The sequence below is a fragment of the Ovis aries genome, chromosome 4, assembly GCF_016772045.2.
Source record: "Ovis aries strain OAR_USU_Benz2616 breed Rambouillet chromosome 4, ARS-UI_Ramb_v3.0, whole genome shotgun sequence".
Taxonomy (NCBI): Eukaryota; Metazoa; Chordata; class Mammalia; order Artiodactyla; family Bovidae; genus Ovis; species Ovis aries.
In genome coordinates this window covers 32,013,966-32,032,339 of record NC_056057.1, presented here as the reverse complement: position 1 = coordinate 32,032,339, position 18,374 = coordinate 32,013,966, and the positions used below count along the sequence as shown (strand labels likewise).

Below are 18,374 nucleotides of genomic sequence, written 5' to 3'. Positions count from 1 at the left end.
AAGTAGGTGAAGGCCACAAAGCTCACAGTTCTGTGTGCAATCGGAACCAGGCGAGGAGGAAGGCACAGGCCTGCTCCTCGTGGCAAATGGCAAGATGAGATGTCTCTGTTCTTTTTTTTTTTTTTTCTGTTCTTATCTCCATCAAGAGAATGATATTTCAAACTGGAACTGCATGAGATAGGAGGCAGTGGAGTGCCCAGCTGCTTCAAGTCCCTTCTGGGAGCCAGAATAGTGACCTTGTGTGATTCTGAAAGTCCGCACATAGGATCACAGCACCACAGTCAGTATGATTTGCCAGATTGTGGAGGATCTATGTCACTGCCCTGCTATTAATGCAAATGTCGTGAATTTTATAAGTTGTGTATGTGACACTGTAAATCGTCAAGGTTAATATCAATCCTCTCAAGTCCTAAAGTGAGTTATTAACAGAGGTTTGGGAACACTAAGGGAGATCAGTCATAGTAACCAGGAGACACAATAAGTTGAAAGTGAATTACAAGATTTTCACTTGGCAAGGTCCAGATCAGACTTCTCTTGAAAACTCTAGGTATAGTTCATTCACAGATGAACAGTGGCGGTGGCACATCGTTGTCATTGACAGAAGCCGGTGGAGATTCTGTACCCGTTTGGGAAGGGACCGTGGTCCCAAGAACATGAGAAAAGTCGACTGATTCTTTATTTTATTTTATTTATTTATTTATTTATTTTTGACTGATTCTGAGTTACTCCTCCAGACTCCCAAGTATGAGAAACAGGACCCTCCCCTACATGGGTCAGGTGGATGAATGAGACAGCCTTTGTCCTAAAGGTGCTTGCTGTGGGAAGCCTGGGCATTGGCCTGTAGGCGAGTTTCCTTTCTCTTCTGACCATGAGGGACCTGGGCGAGAGGCAGAGAACTCTCTCAGAGCTGCCCTGGCCGGGCTTTGTCACGGGCACTCTGTCACGTCCTAGGAATTGTGGATGGAAAGGATACAGTCCTGTCCCTGGGTGAGTTTACCACTGAGGAGAGGGAGACCCACATTCATGTACGTGATAATGATAATCACGCTTGCAGAGTGCCCCCAGAGTAATAACGAATGCTTCCTGGGACTTCCCCGGGGACCCAGGATGAAGACTCCTCACTGCCAGTGCTTCCACCGCAAGGTGTTCAGTTTCGATCCCGCTGGCCACCCAGTGCAGGAAAAACAAAACAAAACATTAGTTTCCCTCTTAAAAAAAAAAATAGTGAATGCTTGTTGAGCACCTATTACTTGAAGAGCACCTCTGTAAGCTCTTTAATATTTTAAATCAGTGGTTCTCAGAGTATAGTCAGTCCATCAGCATCATCCTCTGGGAATCTGTTAGAAACGCAGATTCAGAATCTCACCCCAGACCTAAGACAGACAAAACTTCTAGAATGGAGCCCACCAGTCTGGTTTAATAAGGTGATTCTGATGCAAGCAATTTGAGAACCACTATTTTAAGCCATTTAATCCTTACAACAACCTTATGAACAGATTTTATTTCTCCCATTTAAAGAGATGGAAACAGAGGCACAAAGAAGTTAAATGATTTGTCCACGGATGTAGAACTTTTAAGTGGTATAGATGGGCTTTGAATCTAAACAATGCGAATTCAGAGCTCTGCTCCTAACCATCAGGCAAGGCAGCATCCTAAGAAAATAAGGTGCAATACACAGAAGAAGGAGCCGTAAACTCCAAAAGGGGAAAAGATTTAAAGCAGTAAGACCAGATTTTTTTTGTTTCTTTGTTTGTAGACATTTAATGAGAATTAATTGTATGCAATAAATTATTTTAAACACTGTGGACATGTGTAAATATGAGTGGAACATAGACTCTATTTTAAGATTCTTGGACTTCCCTGGTGGCTCAGACGGTTAAGCGTCTGTCTACAATGTGGGAGACCTGGGTTCGATCCCTGGGTCGGGAAGATCCCCTGGAGAAGGAAATGGCAATCCACTCCAGTACTATTGCCTGGAAAATCCCATGGACAGAGGAGCCTGGTAGGCTACAGCCCATGGGGTCACAAAGAGTTCGACACGACTGAGCGACTTTACCTTACCTTTACCTTACCTTACAATGAATTAGGGACAATCCAAATGTAAGTATCAGGAATCTAAAGTGCTTTGAAGTAACCAAGAAATTTTTATGGGGCAGGGGTTGAGGATTTGAGCATGGAAATACATTTTAACATAAACTGTTGTTCAATCCCTCAGTCCTGTCTGACTCTTTGTGACCCCATGGACTACAGCATGCTAGGCTTTCCCTGTCCTTCACCATCTCCTGGAGTTTGCTCAAACTCATGTCCATTGAGTCGGTGATGCCATCCAACCAACTTGTCCTCTGTCATCCACTTCTCCTCTTGCCTTCAGTCTTTCCCAGCATCAAGTTCTTTTCAGGCTCTTAGCTTGTGGCTAAAGTATTAGAGCTTCAGCATCAGTCCTTCCAGTGAATATTCAGAATTGATTTCCTTTAGGATTGACTAGTTTGATGTCCTTGCAGTCCAAGGGACTCTCAAGAGTTTTCTCCAACACCGTAGTTCAAAAGCATCAATTTTTCATTGTTCAGCCTTCTTTATGATCCTACTCTCTCCATACATGACTACTGGAAAAACCATAGCTTTGACTAAACAGACCTTTGTCAATAATGTAATGTTTTTGCTTTTTAATATACAGTCTAGGGTTATCATAGCTTTTCTTCCAAGGAGCAAGTGTCTTTTAATTTCATGGCTACAGTCATCATCTGTGGTGATTTTGGAGCCCAAGAAAATAAAGTCTGTCACGGTTTCCCTTGTTTCTCCATCTATTTGCCATGAAGTGATGGGACTGGATGCCATGATCTTTGTTTTTTGAATGTTGAGTTTTTAAGCCAGCTTTTTCTCTCTCCTCTTTCACCTTCATCAAGAGGCTCTTTAGTTCTTGGTGGTGTCCTCTACATATCTGAGGTTATTGATATTTTTCCCAGCAATCTTGATTCCAGCTTGTGATTCATCCAGACTGGCATTTTGCCTGATGTACTCTGCATGTAAGTTAAATAAGCTAGGTGACAGTATGCAGCCTTGATGTACTCCTTTCCCAATTTGGAACCAGTCTGTTGTTCCATGTCTGGTTCTATCTGTTACTTCTTAACATGCATACAGGTTTCTTGGAAGGCAGGTAAGGTGGTCTGGTATTCCCATCTCTTGAAGAATTTTCCAAGTTTGTTGTGATCCACACAGTGAAAGGCTTTAGCATAATCAATGAAGCAGATGTTTTTCTGGAACTCTCTTGCTTTTTCTATGGTCCAGTGGATGTTGGCAATTTGATCTCTGGTTCCTCTGCCTTTTCTAAACCCAGCTTGAATCTGAGAGTTCTCTGTTCATGTACTGTTGAAGCCTGGCTTGGAGAATTTTGAGCATTACTTTGTTAGCATGTGAAAAGAGTGCAATGGTACAGTAATTTGAATATTCCTTGGCACTGCCTTTTTTGGGATTGGAATGAAAACTGACCTTTTCCAGTCCTGTGGCCACTGCTGAGCTTTCCAAATTTGCTGACATATTGAGTGCAGCACTTTGACAGCATCCTCTTTTAGGATTTGAAACAGCTCAGCTGGAGTTCCATAAGCTAGTGAGAGCTCCACTAGCTTTCTTCGTAAGGATGCTTCCTATGGTCCCCTTGACTTCGCGCTGAAAAATGTCTGGCTCTAGGTGAGTGATCGCACAGTTGTGGTTTTTGTATAGTTCTTCTGTGTATTCTTGCCACCTCTTCTTAGTATCTTCTGCCTCTGTTAGGTCCATACCATTTCTGTCCTTTATTGTGCCCGTCTTTGCATGAAATGTTCCCTTGATATCTCTAATTTTCTTGAAGACAGCTCTAGTCTTTCCCATTCTATTGTTTTCCTCTATTTCTTTGCATTGTTCACTTAGGAAGGCTTTCTTGTCTCTCCTTGCTATTCTTTGGAACTCTGCATTCAGATGCTTATATCTTTCCTTTTCTCCTTTGCCTTTCGCTTCTCTTCTTTTCTCAGCTCTTTATAAGGCCTCCTCAGACAACCATAAACTGTATGGAAACAGCATAAACTGTATGGAAACTTAGATGAGAAGAAAGGGATTCCAGGCATAGAGGATATTGTGTGCAAGATTCAAATGTTTGAAACAAGGTGTATTCTGTATTACCATATAGATTGGTAATTCCTAGTTAAAAGTAGTTAGTGAAACTAATTGCTTTCTTTTGTTTGTTTTAGTCGTGAGAGCCAATAATTGTTTTGACCTATTTCTTGTGTTCATGTAATATGTCAGTGAAGGTGGAAATGTGTCTTAAACAATTTTGAAGGAAATAATCTTAAATGGCAGCAAAAGATTATTTGGTTCAAAATGAAAAAAATTCCTACTGATAACTGGTTACTGGAATATATTGCTAGGGAGATTACAGAGCCCCTCCTACTCTGTAAAATTTGATAATTTAGACCAGGAGTGGTAACCTTTTCCTGTAGAAGGCCAGGTAAAAAATATTTTCATCAGAAAAATGGCCAGAGGCTGGATGTAAACGTGGGACACAGCTGTGTTCCGGTGACGCCGGGAACCGAGCCTGGCAGCTGGGTTTGGCCTGTGGCCCCTGGTCCCTCCTGCCTCGGATCACTAAGATGAAGGCTGCGAATGGAGCCTGGAGACCTGCCGGTGTCCTTTCTGGTACTGTATTTCTGGGGTGCTCTGTATGGCTTGGGTGAGTAATTGAAAAATAAAAACTCGATCTAGTTTCTAAGTCTTCCTTTTGCCAGAGGACTGTACCTTGTCACCTTTATTGTTTTTTGCAGCTTTCAAAAACTTTTGTACAAATTAACAAGGAACATTAAAGAGACTGGCTTATTTCCAGAGCTAACAAAGAGAAGATACCTATTCTAAGGTGTGTTTCTTTTGCACAGTTCTGACTTGGCAGTAGTATAGGAAAGGAAAAGTGAAAAGAAAAATGACCTCTTGAAGACTCCACACAAAGTAACTTATTGCAGTCTTTTCCACGGCAAAGAAATAATTGGCATTCAAGTGGATCTTTAAGTTTTAAAGCAAGCACATTTATTATTCGGTGTTTAAAAATATGCTCTGTATATGTTTATATGTTTCATATATATGTGTGTGTTTGTGTGTGTGTGTGTGTTTCATATGCGACCACTTACAACAGAGTTGAGCAACTTGAGAAAGCAAGCTGGGAAGGATGGCAGAGATGGTGGTGGGTTTCATAGGTTTTGAGGGGGTGATATCCTGCCTTATTCTTTGGCCTGGGAGTCTGGGTCACTGGGTTATATGGCAGTGGGAGGAAGTCATCACTGGCTGTCCGGCCTCTGCTGTGCTCTGTAGAAGGTCCTAGATTGACAGAAGGTGGAAGTCCCTCTGAGGGTCTACAAAGCTGGTTGAGGGGAGAGGAGCTACATATGCAGATAGAGCCAGGAGACACATCAGTGACAAATACTGAGAGTGTTTAGTGAAAGAGATTGGTCACAGGAGGCTCAAGGCTTGGGTGAGCTTTACACAGAATTTGTGTGGATTGGAGGAAGGGCAGAATGTAGAAATAAAAAGATATACAGAGGTCAGAGGTCATGGCAAGGGCTCGGGCATGGAGGTAAGATTGCACACTGTTGGCAAAGTAAAAATCAGACCAGCTGTCTGGCTAGAGTGGGGAGTTTGCCGAAGAGACATGCAGCCAGGATTATGTGGACATTGAGAGACTGGCCACTTGGGTAAAGTCTTAGAATATTGTCTGTGAGTGCATAAAGAGCATAAACTGTTTTAAAATCAACTTTGCTTTTTAATAATGAAGTAGTATGTACGGAGACGTTTTAGGGAGGCTAATCTGATCTGTGTGAAGGTGCCAGAGGCCGGAGTGGTCAGGGGGCAAGGAGGGTCATTCTGTTGGGCAGCCCAGGATGATGATGTTATGGAGAGAGCAACTTTTAGTACAGAAATAGAGGCTGTGTTTTAAATATTTGAATGGTTTTTGAGGCTTTGTTTGTGGGGAGGAAAGAGGCTATTACTTAAACGTTTTTTATTTCACTTTGGAATAATTTCAGGCTCGAACATATAAATATTACAGACCAAGCCTTATAACCATTACCCAGCTTCCCCAAATGTTAGCATTTTATGGAACCACAGTGCACTTGTCAATACCATCATTGGCACTCAAGTAGCTCAGATATAGACCTCATTCACTTCCTGCCAGCTGACCTGCTAAGCGCCTTATCCTTGTCCAGGCTGGCACTCAGGATCGGATTGTCTTTCCTTTCAGTTTCCTTTGTTCTCCTCCAATCCAGGACAGATGCTCTGTTTTTCTTGGTCTTTCCTTACCTTGACAATTTTTGCAGAGTACAAGCTAGGTATATTGAAGAATATCCCTCAGCTTGGAGTTGTGTGATGCTTTCTCATTAAATTATGGTCTGCATTTTGACAAAAAATACCCTGAAAGTGCCTTTCTCAGGGTATCATATTATTAATAGCAGGCAAGTGATGTCAAGTCTCATGATTGGTGATAATTTTTATCACTTAGTTAAGATGGATCTTCTAAGCTCCCCTGAAAAGTTACTATTCTTTCCTCTATTCCTTAATAGCTTGTGGGGAAACACTTTGAAACTGTGCAGATGCCCTATATCTCAGTCATACTTTTGTTTCTCATTTTGGCACCCATTAATGAGTCTTGCCTGCAACACTTAGTACTGTGTTCTTTGCCTACTTATGATATTCTTTGCTTCTTCTCGTTGCATTTAGTAATTGAAAGAATTCTGTAAGGAAGAGCTGTTTCCCCACTGTGCCCTCTGCCCCATGTTTGTTTATTCAGTGATTCAGATCAGTCTGGACTCCTGGGTATTTATCCTACTGGTATAATAATACTTCCATTGTTTTGTGCTCAAGTCCTAGATAGGGCAGGTGGGAGCTTCTTCACATTGGCTGCTGAGAAAGGGGTTCATTTTGGAGTCCAGGTGTGACTGGGGGTTGGTGTTACTGCAGGTAGGGAATTCAGTGGCCAGTGGAGATAAGTAAGCTGCCAATTTAACTGCTGACCCCAAATCTTTAGTGACCTGCTTCCTAAACTGTAAAGGCTTTTCAATGATTGTATTAACCAAGGAAGCCCACCCTGTAGGCAGTTATGCTGTTGTTTGTACACACAATGAGAAGAAAGATACCTTCCCAAGGAATGAAAAAAATCAAGTTGATGACATTCTGGGGTTTGTTTCCATGATACCTATTGTATATATTTTCCCAGAAGCTGCTGGTTCCTGCCGATTTATCTCCCTAGGCAGGCAAGATTGTGAAATATTTATAAGTATTCCTAAGCCCCACTTTAATTTTCTCCTTTGGCTTTTAAGCAGGGCAAACATGTTTATACTAGAAGAGAATCCTTCAATAGTGGGAAATGTAAATTAAGTCTAGTGCTACAGACGCCATTAAAGGGGGATGTCCTTTCAGAAGGTGTGTAGGTAGGGTGCCGCTCTGCAGGCGTGAGGCACCTTGGCTTAGGCCTGTGTCTGGGATGGGGTGGATAGAAAACACACACCACAAGAACAGGTGCAGGTGCAGGGTGCGATTTACTGAAACACTGACTCTTTGTTCTACACAAACCAGAGTCAGAAGCTCAGACACAGACCCCAGGGCTGTTGTTTGGACGGCCTGCACCTCTGCTGTGTTTAGATCTCTGGTGGGCATGTGAGGCAGAAGATGGTTGAGGAGTGCACCAAGCTTCATAGTGGAGGTGGGTGATGAGAGCTGCATATCACCAAGTTCAACCACTGTTTTTTTTAGTTTTTCTCAAACCAGAGTGCATTCAGGCTACCCTGAGGAGCTTGGAAAACATCCATTCAGGCTGCACTCCTATAGATTCTAATTCTGTGGCCCTGAGCTCCTGATTATTTCTTCAGGTTCCCTGATGGTTCTAATTTGCATCCAGGGTTAAGTGCCTCTGAATCTAGCTGAGACATCTATCTCTGACATCTTCATGCAGCCATATATGCTCGCTTGTCACGTGACTCTTAAATTGGCATATTCTACGTTATAAATGTATGGGAAAATAACGACAGACAGGCTTGACTTGGGTGAACTTGGGTGAACTTCTTAAGCTCTTCAAGTCCAGCTTTATCATCTACAAAATGAGATTACTAATACCTCATAGTTTTTCCAAAGTTAAGCAGTGTGTTGCATGTAAAATAATCGGTACAATCTCTAGCACACAGTACAAACACATTTATTGTTTAGTAACATGCAGCGTGTTACAGTAGAGTGGTGACTTTGGCATCAGTCAAAATTTTCTTCCAGCCCTGGCTGTATAACTTTCCAGTTCTGGGACCTTAAGTGAATTCCCTAATTTCTCTCACCCTCAGGGCTCTTGTCTATAGATGTATGAACAGGTGGGTACAGTTCCTAGTGTGGGAAAGGGCTTAAGCACAAAGGTGGTGCTCAGTAAGTATTTCTGCCACCTTCCCTCTCAGTCTGTGTTCTTATTATATCACAAGGCAGTGGAAAAATCTAATTTTGAGAACATCATTGACTTTGGTTTGGCTAGCCTGTGTGGAGAAGATGCTGTTAAAAATGGCCTTTGTGGCTGTAACTGACTTTGGGAGCATGACCCTTGGACCCCTGAGGGCTGGTTGGGCCTGAACTGGGACCAGAGTCTGCAGATAGAGTTGGGGTGCCCTGCCCTGCACTTCCATGTCAGTACTTGGCTCGTGTCTCCAGCTTGCATTATGCTGAACTTGTGATGGCCTTGTCCTTCTTAAGCCAGCATCCAGCCTGGGGGGATTCTGTCCTTATTTACCTTAATGAAGCTTTGCTTGAGATGCAAGGGTATGCTGGGACTTAAAAGGACCCCCACCCCAGGTCTTGGAACTCTATGCACAGCCTCTGTTATTGTAGTCTCTAGTCTCCTAACTCATGCACCCTCTAGTTGCTTATGGAACTTTTGACTTCTAAGTATACTTACCCGTTTTAACATCTTCATTTCTACTTTGTCAGCCAGAATGGGTAGAGGACAGTGGCTGAAGATGACAGGAGTTGTGTTGTGAGCTGAAGTCTTAACTTATCAACACATTTGGTAGTTCTTGTTGGTTCCTGTTTTTAATAGAGCAGGTCATACTTCTGTGGTGCTTTAAGTGATTCGGTCTTTTTCTTTTCATTTCTCTCTCCCCTTGTAGCCTAAGTTTTTAAATTCAATCCAAGAAAAACATTAAGACATGTCCTTTAAGAGCTGATTAAAAAATGTGCAGTAAGTCCAGTGATGCTAAAATGTTTAATTTAGACCCAGCCTCATAGACTACTATAGTTTAACTTTAGTGAGCACTTAAAAAAAAAAATGGAAATAATACATGATTGATTTCCAGTTATTCTTCTGAGTTATGCCATTTTTTTTTTTCTGGAAGTTCATTTGTGAATATTAAAGGGTTGCAATTTTCTAACACATGTCTAAAATATGAGATTTGCATGGAATCATTTAGGGAATAATTTTCTATGGTTCATTAAATTGGAAAGGAGAAGAAATTTGAATTAAAGTCTAATTTCATTTGTATTGTTATAGTCTTCTCTCTATGGTCTGTATAAAGTCCTGTGTAAAAGATTCATTTCATGTAGCTTAAGTAATTCTAGGAAATTGGAGATAAAGGGGAGAAAAGAATCATCTCACCTGGGCATTCTATTTGCGATATCATGGTGAGAACCACTGAGAAGAGGACGCTTCATCAATTGGACCAGCCACCCAAGATTATAGAGAAAATTGATGGGAAATTGGGAAGAAGAAAGAGACCTCTTATGGGTTTAAAGTGTTCTTTAGATCCTGTCTTTCAGTAAATTGATTTCTAAGTTAGAGGATGGTATCTTGTTCACATGTCTGTTCCTGGAGCTTCCATGTTGCCAGAATAGGAGCTCAATAGGTGCTTCATAAGGAGCGTAAGGAAAGTTAGTCGCCACAGGAGTGGTGAGATGGAGCTCAGAAATGCTGAGAGGAGAAACAAAACTGAGGGAGTCCAGGATGGAATGGAAACAGCTGAGTATTGGATATCATGGAAAGAAGGTTGAGCGGAGAAGGCGCATCGTCAGTGTTGCTTGTGCTGCTCTTTCAGGGAAGGGCTGGGAGGGAAAGTTTGTGAGGTGCTTTAGAGCAGTGATTCTCAGAGTCCTGTAAGTTGGCCCCTGGCATTCTCCCAGTTAAATTCCATGACAGTCCTTTCTCAAGGTCTGTGAAAAATGGGCTGATGGATGGTCAGTTCCTCCATGTTCTTTTTTAATAAGTCTTTGGCACTTGCAATTTTTAGTCATAAAGTGGTCTCAAAACAAACAAAAAAAAAGGACAGGCTTATGGTAGTTATTTTTAGTTGAACAAATCAGTCCTTTCTGGCACTGTTTGAGAGCTGCTGTCTGGAGCGTTTAGGAAACACAGCTCCCTGGGGACGAGTCGAGAGCAGGCTTCTGAGGCGTTTCTGACAACAAATCTAGGTATTGTGTGCTGTCAAAGGCAGTTCCTGATTGATTCCCTGTGGGCTGGGAGCTCATCTAACACTGCTGTCTAGTTGGCATGGAAGGATCCCATGGCTTTATTGACTCACCTTACCAATCTTTTGTAACAAGCCACCCACAGGGGAAGTTTCTGTGAAATGGAATTGTGCAAGTATAACACTAGTGTCAATACAGCCAAATTGGGGCTGGCAGCAGAGAGAGAGGAAGCCGTTTGCTTTCTTTTGTGGAAGTGCCCCCACCTAATTCTTCAGAGCTTGTTTCTACCTGGAAGCCTTCTTTCTAACTGAATTATGTGACGTAGTTGCTTTTCTGAGCTGGTTTAGGCAATTAGATGAGTAATAAAGATCGTCAGTTATGGCCTGCCATATTGACTTTTAAAAGGCTGTTTAGGGGGAAAAAATCACTTATCGTGATGATTCATCTTCAAATTATAAATCTGGTGTAGATGCAAGTTTTACACTGTTCAGTATTTCAGTAAGTGAGTACAAATGCCTAGGCTCAGATGACAAAAGGCCTAGGAAGGGCCTGTTGGGAATGTGTATAGACTAGACCAGAAGGGATGAGTGGATATTTTAATACACGATACTTAAAAATGGCCTGTCTGGGGCTTCCCTGAGTGGTTCAGTGCTAAAGAATCCACTTACTAATGCAGAAGACACAGGTTTGATCCCTGGTATGCGGGAAGATCCCATATACCCCGAACCAACTAAGCCTGTGCTCTAGAGCCCGGGAGCCGCAACTGCTGAACCGTGCACACCCTAGAGCTTCCGTTCTGCAACAAGAGAAGCCACTGAAATGAGAAACCCACGCACACAACTAAACAGTAGCCCCCGCTTGCTGCAGCTAGAGGAAAACCCTCACAACAATGAAGAACGAGCACGGCCCAAAATGAATAAAATAAATAATTCTTAAAAAAAATTAAAAATGGCCTACCTTAAACAATTTCTGGATTGTTTGGCAGCACCCACTCGATGGACATGAGTTTGAGCAAGCTCCAGGAATTGGTGATGGACAGGGAACCCTGGTGGGCTGCAGTCCATGGGGTCACAGAGAGTCGGACATGTCTAAGCCACTGAACTGAACTGACTGAAACAATTTCTAAGGTGGAGGGTGGGGAGCCATTGCAAGTCTTTGGCAGAGTGCCAGCTGACACTTCTGGATATAGAGTCCATATATTTATTTCAGTTTAATTAGAAGATAAGTAATATGGGAGCTGTGTGGCGTGGGCCAGAGGGAAAATGGAAATTCTGCCATAAAGTCTGATAGAAGGTTCAGAGGCTGGAAGGCCCTGAGTGGCAGGGAATGTTTTGTAAGTGAGTCTAAGAAGTGGAGGCGGCAGACAAAAAACTATGGGATCTCAAAAGATAGCAAGCTTCAGAATAGAAGTGTAAAGAACTTTTAAACATAGGGTTGGAAGCTCAGTAAATGTTCGTTTCTCTGTTCTTTTTCCTAAACCGCAACAGGAAAACATAATGGTTTTCTACTGTGCTTAAACACATGTGGGTGATGGTGCCGCTTACTGGATTGTTAGGTAGGAAAAATTAGCTCCTACAATTCAAATCATTCAGCAAATACTCAATTGATACAGAGATATAAATAATCTGTAATAATAGAAAAATTCAATACTTTTGTGCACAGCTGTGTGCTAAAGTCTGTGAAAGCAAAAGCGGATAAGCTGCCAGCTCTCCCTCAAGGAGCTTATGGATTAGTTGGGCCAATGCACGTGTGGAAGGACAGACAGTAAGGCAGAGCACCCGGGAGCTGCCCCAGAACTAGTCAGAAACAAGGAGCTCCAAAGAGGGACAAATCCCAGTGGAGGGGGACAGAGCCTCACCCAGCAGGAGACTGCACAGACCTGGGCTTCACTGGGGTTCAGGGCCGTGTCAGGGAAGGTGAGGGCTTTCTGATGTGGAGAAGGGTATGAGCAGAGGCAGGTATGTGTTGTAGGTTTTTCTGATAAGTGGATTTCATGTTGAATCACAGAAGCCACTTGAGGAGGTAGAGGGAGAATACTAGAAATCTGCTGGAGGCCAACTCTGGTGGGCCCAGAAGGGCAGGCAGGGGTTTTTCATTGACTCCTATAAGCAAGGAGAGACCCACCCTCAGTTGAGGGGGCTACACAGGGACATTTGTCCACTTGAGGTTTGCAGGATGGCCTGAGAGGGTATGACGGGAGCCTGGAGAAATCCATTGAGAGGCTGAAACACCAGTCCAGGGGTGCACGGATGAGAGCTGGAATTAGATGAAAGGCGAAATGGAAGGGAAAGGAGAAGTATCAAAATCATGTTGAGAATAAAGCGACATAGACACAAACATCCGTTGTTCTGTTGCAGTTTTTAAAGCTGTGGAAGCCATTCCGATAGAATATCCTGTCCCATTGGAGTGAATGTTGACCAGATACTTACCTCGAATGAGAATAAGGATGTTAATCCTCTGTGGCCATTGACATTTTTTGGCTCGGACAATTGCTGGAATTCCCACGGTTGCATGTATTGTGTCCTTAATGGTACAGTGGTACCAAAAAACTGGTTCTAATTTTTCCCTTTTCTTTCCTTCCAAATAGACTCTATCAAGAAGAATTTCCAATCCATACCTCGAACATACTCCATCCCAGGTATGATTCTTTTCTGCCTTACAGCATTTCTGAGACAATATTCACAAATCCTGGTGTAATACTTGCTAGTTAGAAATCTGCCCTTTGCTCCTGATCACACTGTCTCCTTCACGTGGAATGACATGGCCAAAGGTGTTTGGAATGTTCTGATAACTGTCATGCAGAAAGATGTTCACTAAATAATTTTAAAAAAATTCCCCCATTTTCCAAGCCCTTTACATGAATGTGTTATGAATATGGTAGAGTTCGTATATAATAGAAATATTTTCTATTTGCTGAATGATAGAAATGCTGTATTTAAAAAACAGGGGATATTTTACTCTGAAAACTGTGAAAAGGGGGATTATTTATAGGTATCTAATAGTAGAATATCCCCCGATACTCACTGAGACAAGGTGGGGCTGCCTTCATTATGTTGTTAAAAAATCAGCTGACAGGGTTGTGTATTTTAGAAAGACATGAGACTGTGAGCTTTGTGAGGATAGAACCTTTGGTCTTGTCCACTGCTGTGTCCCCAGCACCCAGAGTGGGGCTGATCGCTGCTCCGTGTTTTTGAATGACTGAGTGAATGAACTAGTCAGGACTACTCAGGTAGTACTTTCTGTTGTCTGGCTTAAGTGTTGTTTTCTTTTTAATGGGTTTAGCATGTTAAAAATAAAATCATTTCCTGTCCTTCTCATCTTCCTCATTAGGTGGTGTTTAGGAGGTGATAGTATGAAAATTAAGGGAGTATAAGGATGGGATTAAAGTGTTCAGGATTAAGTTATAGTCAATATATTATCATTTGTTTGCCTTGGGAAAAGATAAAAATATTCTGTCAAATCTGTGTGGGTGCAAAAAGAGTTCAGCAAGAAATAAGTGAGCAGATGTAAGCATGCACCCTCAATATATCTTCCTTTTCATGAGCCTTTACTTAGGAAGAGAGTTCATTTCATTTCCTTTGTGAGGCAACATTGCCCTGTGGATGAAGTAGCCAGTTACAGAGAAAGGAGGTAGTTTATAAAGTGGGACATAGACCTCTCCAGATCTAAGGGATACCCTCCTTCATCCACCAAGAATCAGAGATGCATACAGGCAAATCAGAAGACTGAAAAAAGAAGTTATATGAAAATTTTATCTGCTAGATGCAGTCATGAAGTAGATGAACCCAGGATGCTTGGAATTAACTATGAACTCTGCAGTTGAGTGAGGCTTAAAAGCAAAGCAGACAGCAGCCTGCTATCAAATTATATCATGGTGCAAGACGCTCACTAGATAGGAGAAAACTTAATTTTCCCATCTTCCAAGATGTTTATATGTTTGCTGTATTGATAGAAACACTGTATATAAAGAAAAAAAAAACAGGTATTTTGCCCTGGAAATTTTGTGTAAAAGGAAATTATTTACAGTTAAAGCAATTTTTAGCATTTGGAAAGTAGTTATTATAGCCTAATAGCCTAAATGGTCCAATAGCAAAAATAACTAGAATAGGTAGTTACATAGCTATTATCTTAGCTATGTATGATAAGATATAAGTGTTTTAAGCTTAGGGACTTGGCCATAATTGTTCTGTGTAGTGTGTCATCGGCAGCTCACAAATTGTCACATTATTGTTCTGCATTCTCAGTGAATCTTTTGTCTTTTCTATATAGATTTATGGGGAGAATTCTTCTTGTGCAGGAAGAGCGTTGCGGAATATTATCATCGTTCAGGCAGCTGACCTGATAAAGGACAGAGCAAACCTCAAGGGGTTTTATAGGTAACACAGTTTCCTAACACCTTGTCAGAAATTCTCCTTGAGAAAAAAAAAAAAAACTGAAAATGTGTTAAAGTCATAACCTTGATCACAGAGAGACGGGCTATCATGAGGAGTAGGAGGGTTGCTGGGTTTGAAGTGTCTGCTTGGGAGATTGGCGGTGACTTCTCTCTTAATTAACGAGCCGCGTGTTGGACAGCTGGACTCCTGGTCTGAAGAGCAGGCGAGGAATGCTCAGCTGCAGGTGTGCACGGGCTCCTGAGAGTCTGCTCTGCTTCCTCAAAGACGTGATGTTATATAATGTTTTTATTGGGCGTGTGCTGTGTTGGGTCTCCTGTAAATACAGGTCCCTTCTATCAGAGCTCTGTGAGGGTCCTTTGGAGGTCCCTGGGGGAGAGGGCCACTACTCTTGACTCTCTAGGTGCGAGTGAGCTGCCCCTTCAGGAGCTTCGGGGTGGGGAGGGCCAGGTGGGCGCAGGGATGGCACTTCTTTGCCTTGGCAGGTGAATAAGGGTGGAGGTGTTAAGAGTAAACGGATGGGCATACGGTCCACTTAAAGTACGTCTGGACCAAGAAGATGGTCATGGAGAAAGTTCAGGGCACATGTCTTCATTTCATGGAGCCATTTAAAGAAATAACAAAAGTGAACGCCCAGCTTTTTATGAATATTTTTCCAAGTAAAGGTATTAAACCACAGCAAACAATACTAAAACTACAAAAATAAACAGAGAAAGAACCACTATCATTTATTATCCTTATTTGTTCTTACAGAAATGAGATTACAATACCATGAAGAATAGGGAAGAATACTCAGAACAAATGATGCCAAAAAAAACTAGGAAAGATTCTCAGAATAAAGACGTTTCTTTGAGTTAACTAAGTTTAGCTTTATCACCATCTCCTTATGGTATTTTCTTTTTTTTCCACTTGCCACAGATGGGAAAAATTTCATCGTGGCCTAGATTTGGGGGGAGAGTGCTTCCTAACTTGTTTGAGTAAGAAGATCCCCCATTTTCTATTGAGGCATAGTTTACATACAGTAAAATGCACAAATCTAAGGGTACAGCTGGATGAATTTTTAATTATTACATGTACCTATATGACTGTTACCTACAGCAAGATCTAGGAGGTTTTCACACCCCAGATGATGTCTTCGTGTCCCATCCCTATCAGTAACTGTCCCAGGCCGACAACTTGTTTCTTTTTTTTTTTTTTCAATTTTTATTTTTACTTTATTTTACTTTTACAATACTGTATTGGTTTTGCCATACATTGACATAAATCCACCACGGGTATACATGCATTCCCAAACGTGAACCCCCCCTCCCACCTCCCTCCCATAACATCTCTCTGGATCACTTGTTTCTAATCAAAAGCTTGGCGGGATCTGTAATCTTAGGCACCACTGAGCAACTACATATGGAGATGAGAGAACTACAATGAATTAGCACTTCAAAATCCCATGTTTAATTAATCTTACTAGTATTTATGTAGGTTTTGACAGCTTCCACATAGGTTAGACATGATTTATTCTGTTGAGAAACAGTGCTTTTGTGTATATGGAATTATGAATCTCTTTAAAAAGCTCCAAGATCACTCTACCCACTCCCTCCCATAACAAATTCAAGCCCCTAAGTCTGAAAATCACTAGCTTAGGGCCCAGGTCAAGTAGTTGCAACAGGCTGCGATAGGAGCTGTGAGTATAGTTGTATTACTTCATGTAAAATCTCTATTTTTTTCTTTAATAGATGATAGTATCAACTGTAGACAAGTCTAATTTTGTTTTTTCTTAAAAACGAAAACTGCCTGTACAAGCATACCTCAGAGATACTGTGGGTTTGGTTCCAGATTACCCCAGGGCAACGAGTAGCACAATACAGTGGGTCACATGGATTATTGTGTTTCCCAGTGCATGTAACAGTTATTATACTGTAGTCTGTTAAGTGTGCAGTTGCATTACGTCTAAAAATAATATTCGTCCCTTAAGTTAAAAAATACTTTATTGCTAAAACTTGCTAACCATCATTTGAGTCTTCAGCAAGTCATCATCTTTTTGTTAGTGGAGGGTTTCAAATGTTGAGGAAGTACCAAAAACAGACACACAAAGTGAGCAAATGCCATTGCAAAAGTGGCGCTGATAGACCTGCTAGATTCAGCTTGCCACAAGCCTTCAGTCTGTAAACATAATATCTGTGAAGTACAGCAAAGGAAAGTGCAATAAAACGAGGTCTGCCTATGTCAGTCTTTGGGCCTAGTTGTGAGCGGACTCATAGGATTCATTTTCGCTCCTGTATAAGGCTGTGTATAGGACTGGTCCTTGCTCTCAGTTTTGTTCCTGATTGGATATAGACTGAAAAAGAATTGGAAGATGTACATTAATCAGGTTCATGGAAAAGAACCATCCATCCAAGCAAGAGCATACTTTGAGTTTATTGAGAGTAGAATGTGGCGAGAGTGTGGGTCTGTAGTCTAAGGACTGACTAATGCTCTGGGTTTAGAGACAAAGTGCTAATATGATAGCCTAGGCTGAGCCATTTTCATTTGTCTGGTAGTAAATTGAGGCAGAGTACCACATGAGAATTACTTTCACAGTTTTGATATGTTTTCCATTCATTTGGGACTGTAGGAAAAATCATACTACGTTTTTGAGCCTTCATGTAAGTCTCTAAAAACCACTGTCCCATTGAATGAGATGAGGGTCTGCCTGTACTGCTATGAACTGATGACTAAAGCTGTAACTGGAGACGGAAGGCGGCCAGGAAAAACCAAGTGTTCACCTTCAGAGATTAGCAAAATTCTCATTTTGCTGTGGCAATCACATTGACCTTGGAGCCATCGCCTCCATATCATAATGTTCCTATCTAGCATTGCTGCATTGGCGAGATCTCTGTGTACTCAGAACAACTTCTGGATTCAGTACAAGACTGAAGATACGTGGGGAGAAGAACTGCTGTGGGTGTTCATACTCCTCCCTTCCAGGCGTCTCTGATTTCTCCACCACCCTCCTCCCAGTCCTGTCGATTCAGGGATTTAAAGTGGATCGTTGCTGACCTGGGCCACGAGTCAAGGAGGTTGTTGGTGAACTGCTGTGGCCACTCACCTCATTTTGTTTGCTTTGGTGATACTGTTCAGTTGCCAAGTCAGGTGTGACTCTTTGTGGCCCTGTGGATGGCAGCACATCAGCCTTCCCTGTCCTTCACTATCTCCCAGAGTTTGTGCAAACTCATGTCCATTGAGTTGGTGAATTGGTGGTATTAGTGATAGTGTTTATCTTTATCCCAATGATGTTTTCCCTGGTACAAATGGATTTTCGAAAGCGATTTGAAACACAATATGATAAATTGCAGGTGAGGGTAGAAGGAGATTGTACGCAACTGAAACAGTAGCTTACTCTGAGAGTGGGAGCTTGATTATTAAGTAATACCTACACATGACTGCAGTCTTGGCTATACCATGTTTGAGCACATCGACTCAGTCCTGTCCACCACGCTCTCCTCCCCGCCTTCGAGACAGAGCAAGTCTTTCCCGTTGAGAAGGTAGGGCTGGGTCACTGGCCTCGCCTGG

The 18,374-nt window shown here is 42.0% G+C and overlaps 1 protein-coding gene across 10 annotated transcripts in view; it reads left to right on the top strand.

Moving 5' to 3' along the window:
* RAPGEF5 (Rap guanine nucleotide exchange factor 5) overlaps window positions 1-18,374 on the top strand; it is a 314,716-nt gene that overhangs the window by 111,759 nt on the left and 184,583 nt on the right. For all 10 annotated transcript variants that reach the window (XM_060414548.1, XM_060414545.1, XM_060414547.1 and 7 more), the window contains 2 exons: window positions 13,025-13,075; window positions 14,707-14,813. In XM_060414548.1, the coding sequence (XP_060270531.1) occupies window positions 13,025-13,075; window positions 14,707-14,813 (158 nt within the window). The remainder of the gene's footprint in view (window positions 1-13,024; window positions 13,076-14,706; window positions 14,814-18,374) is intronic.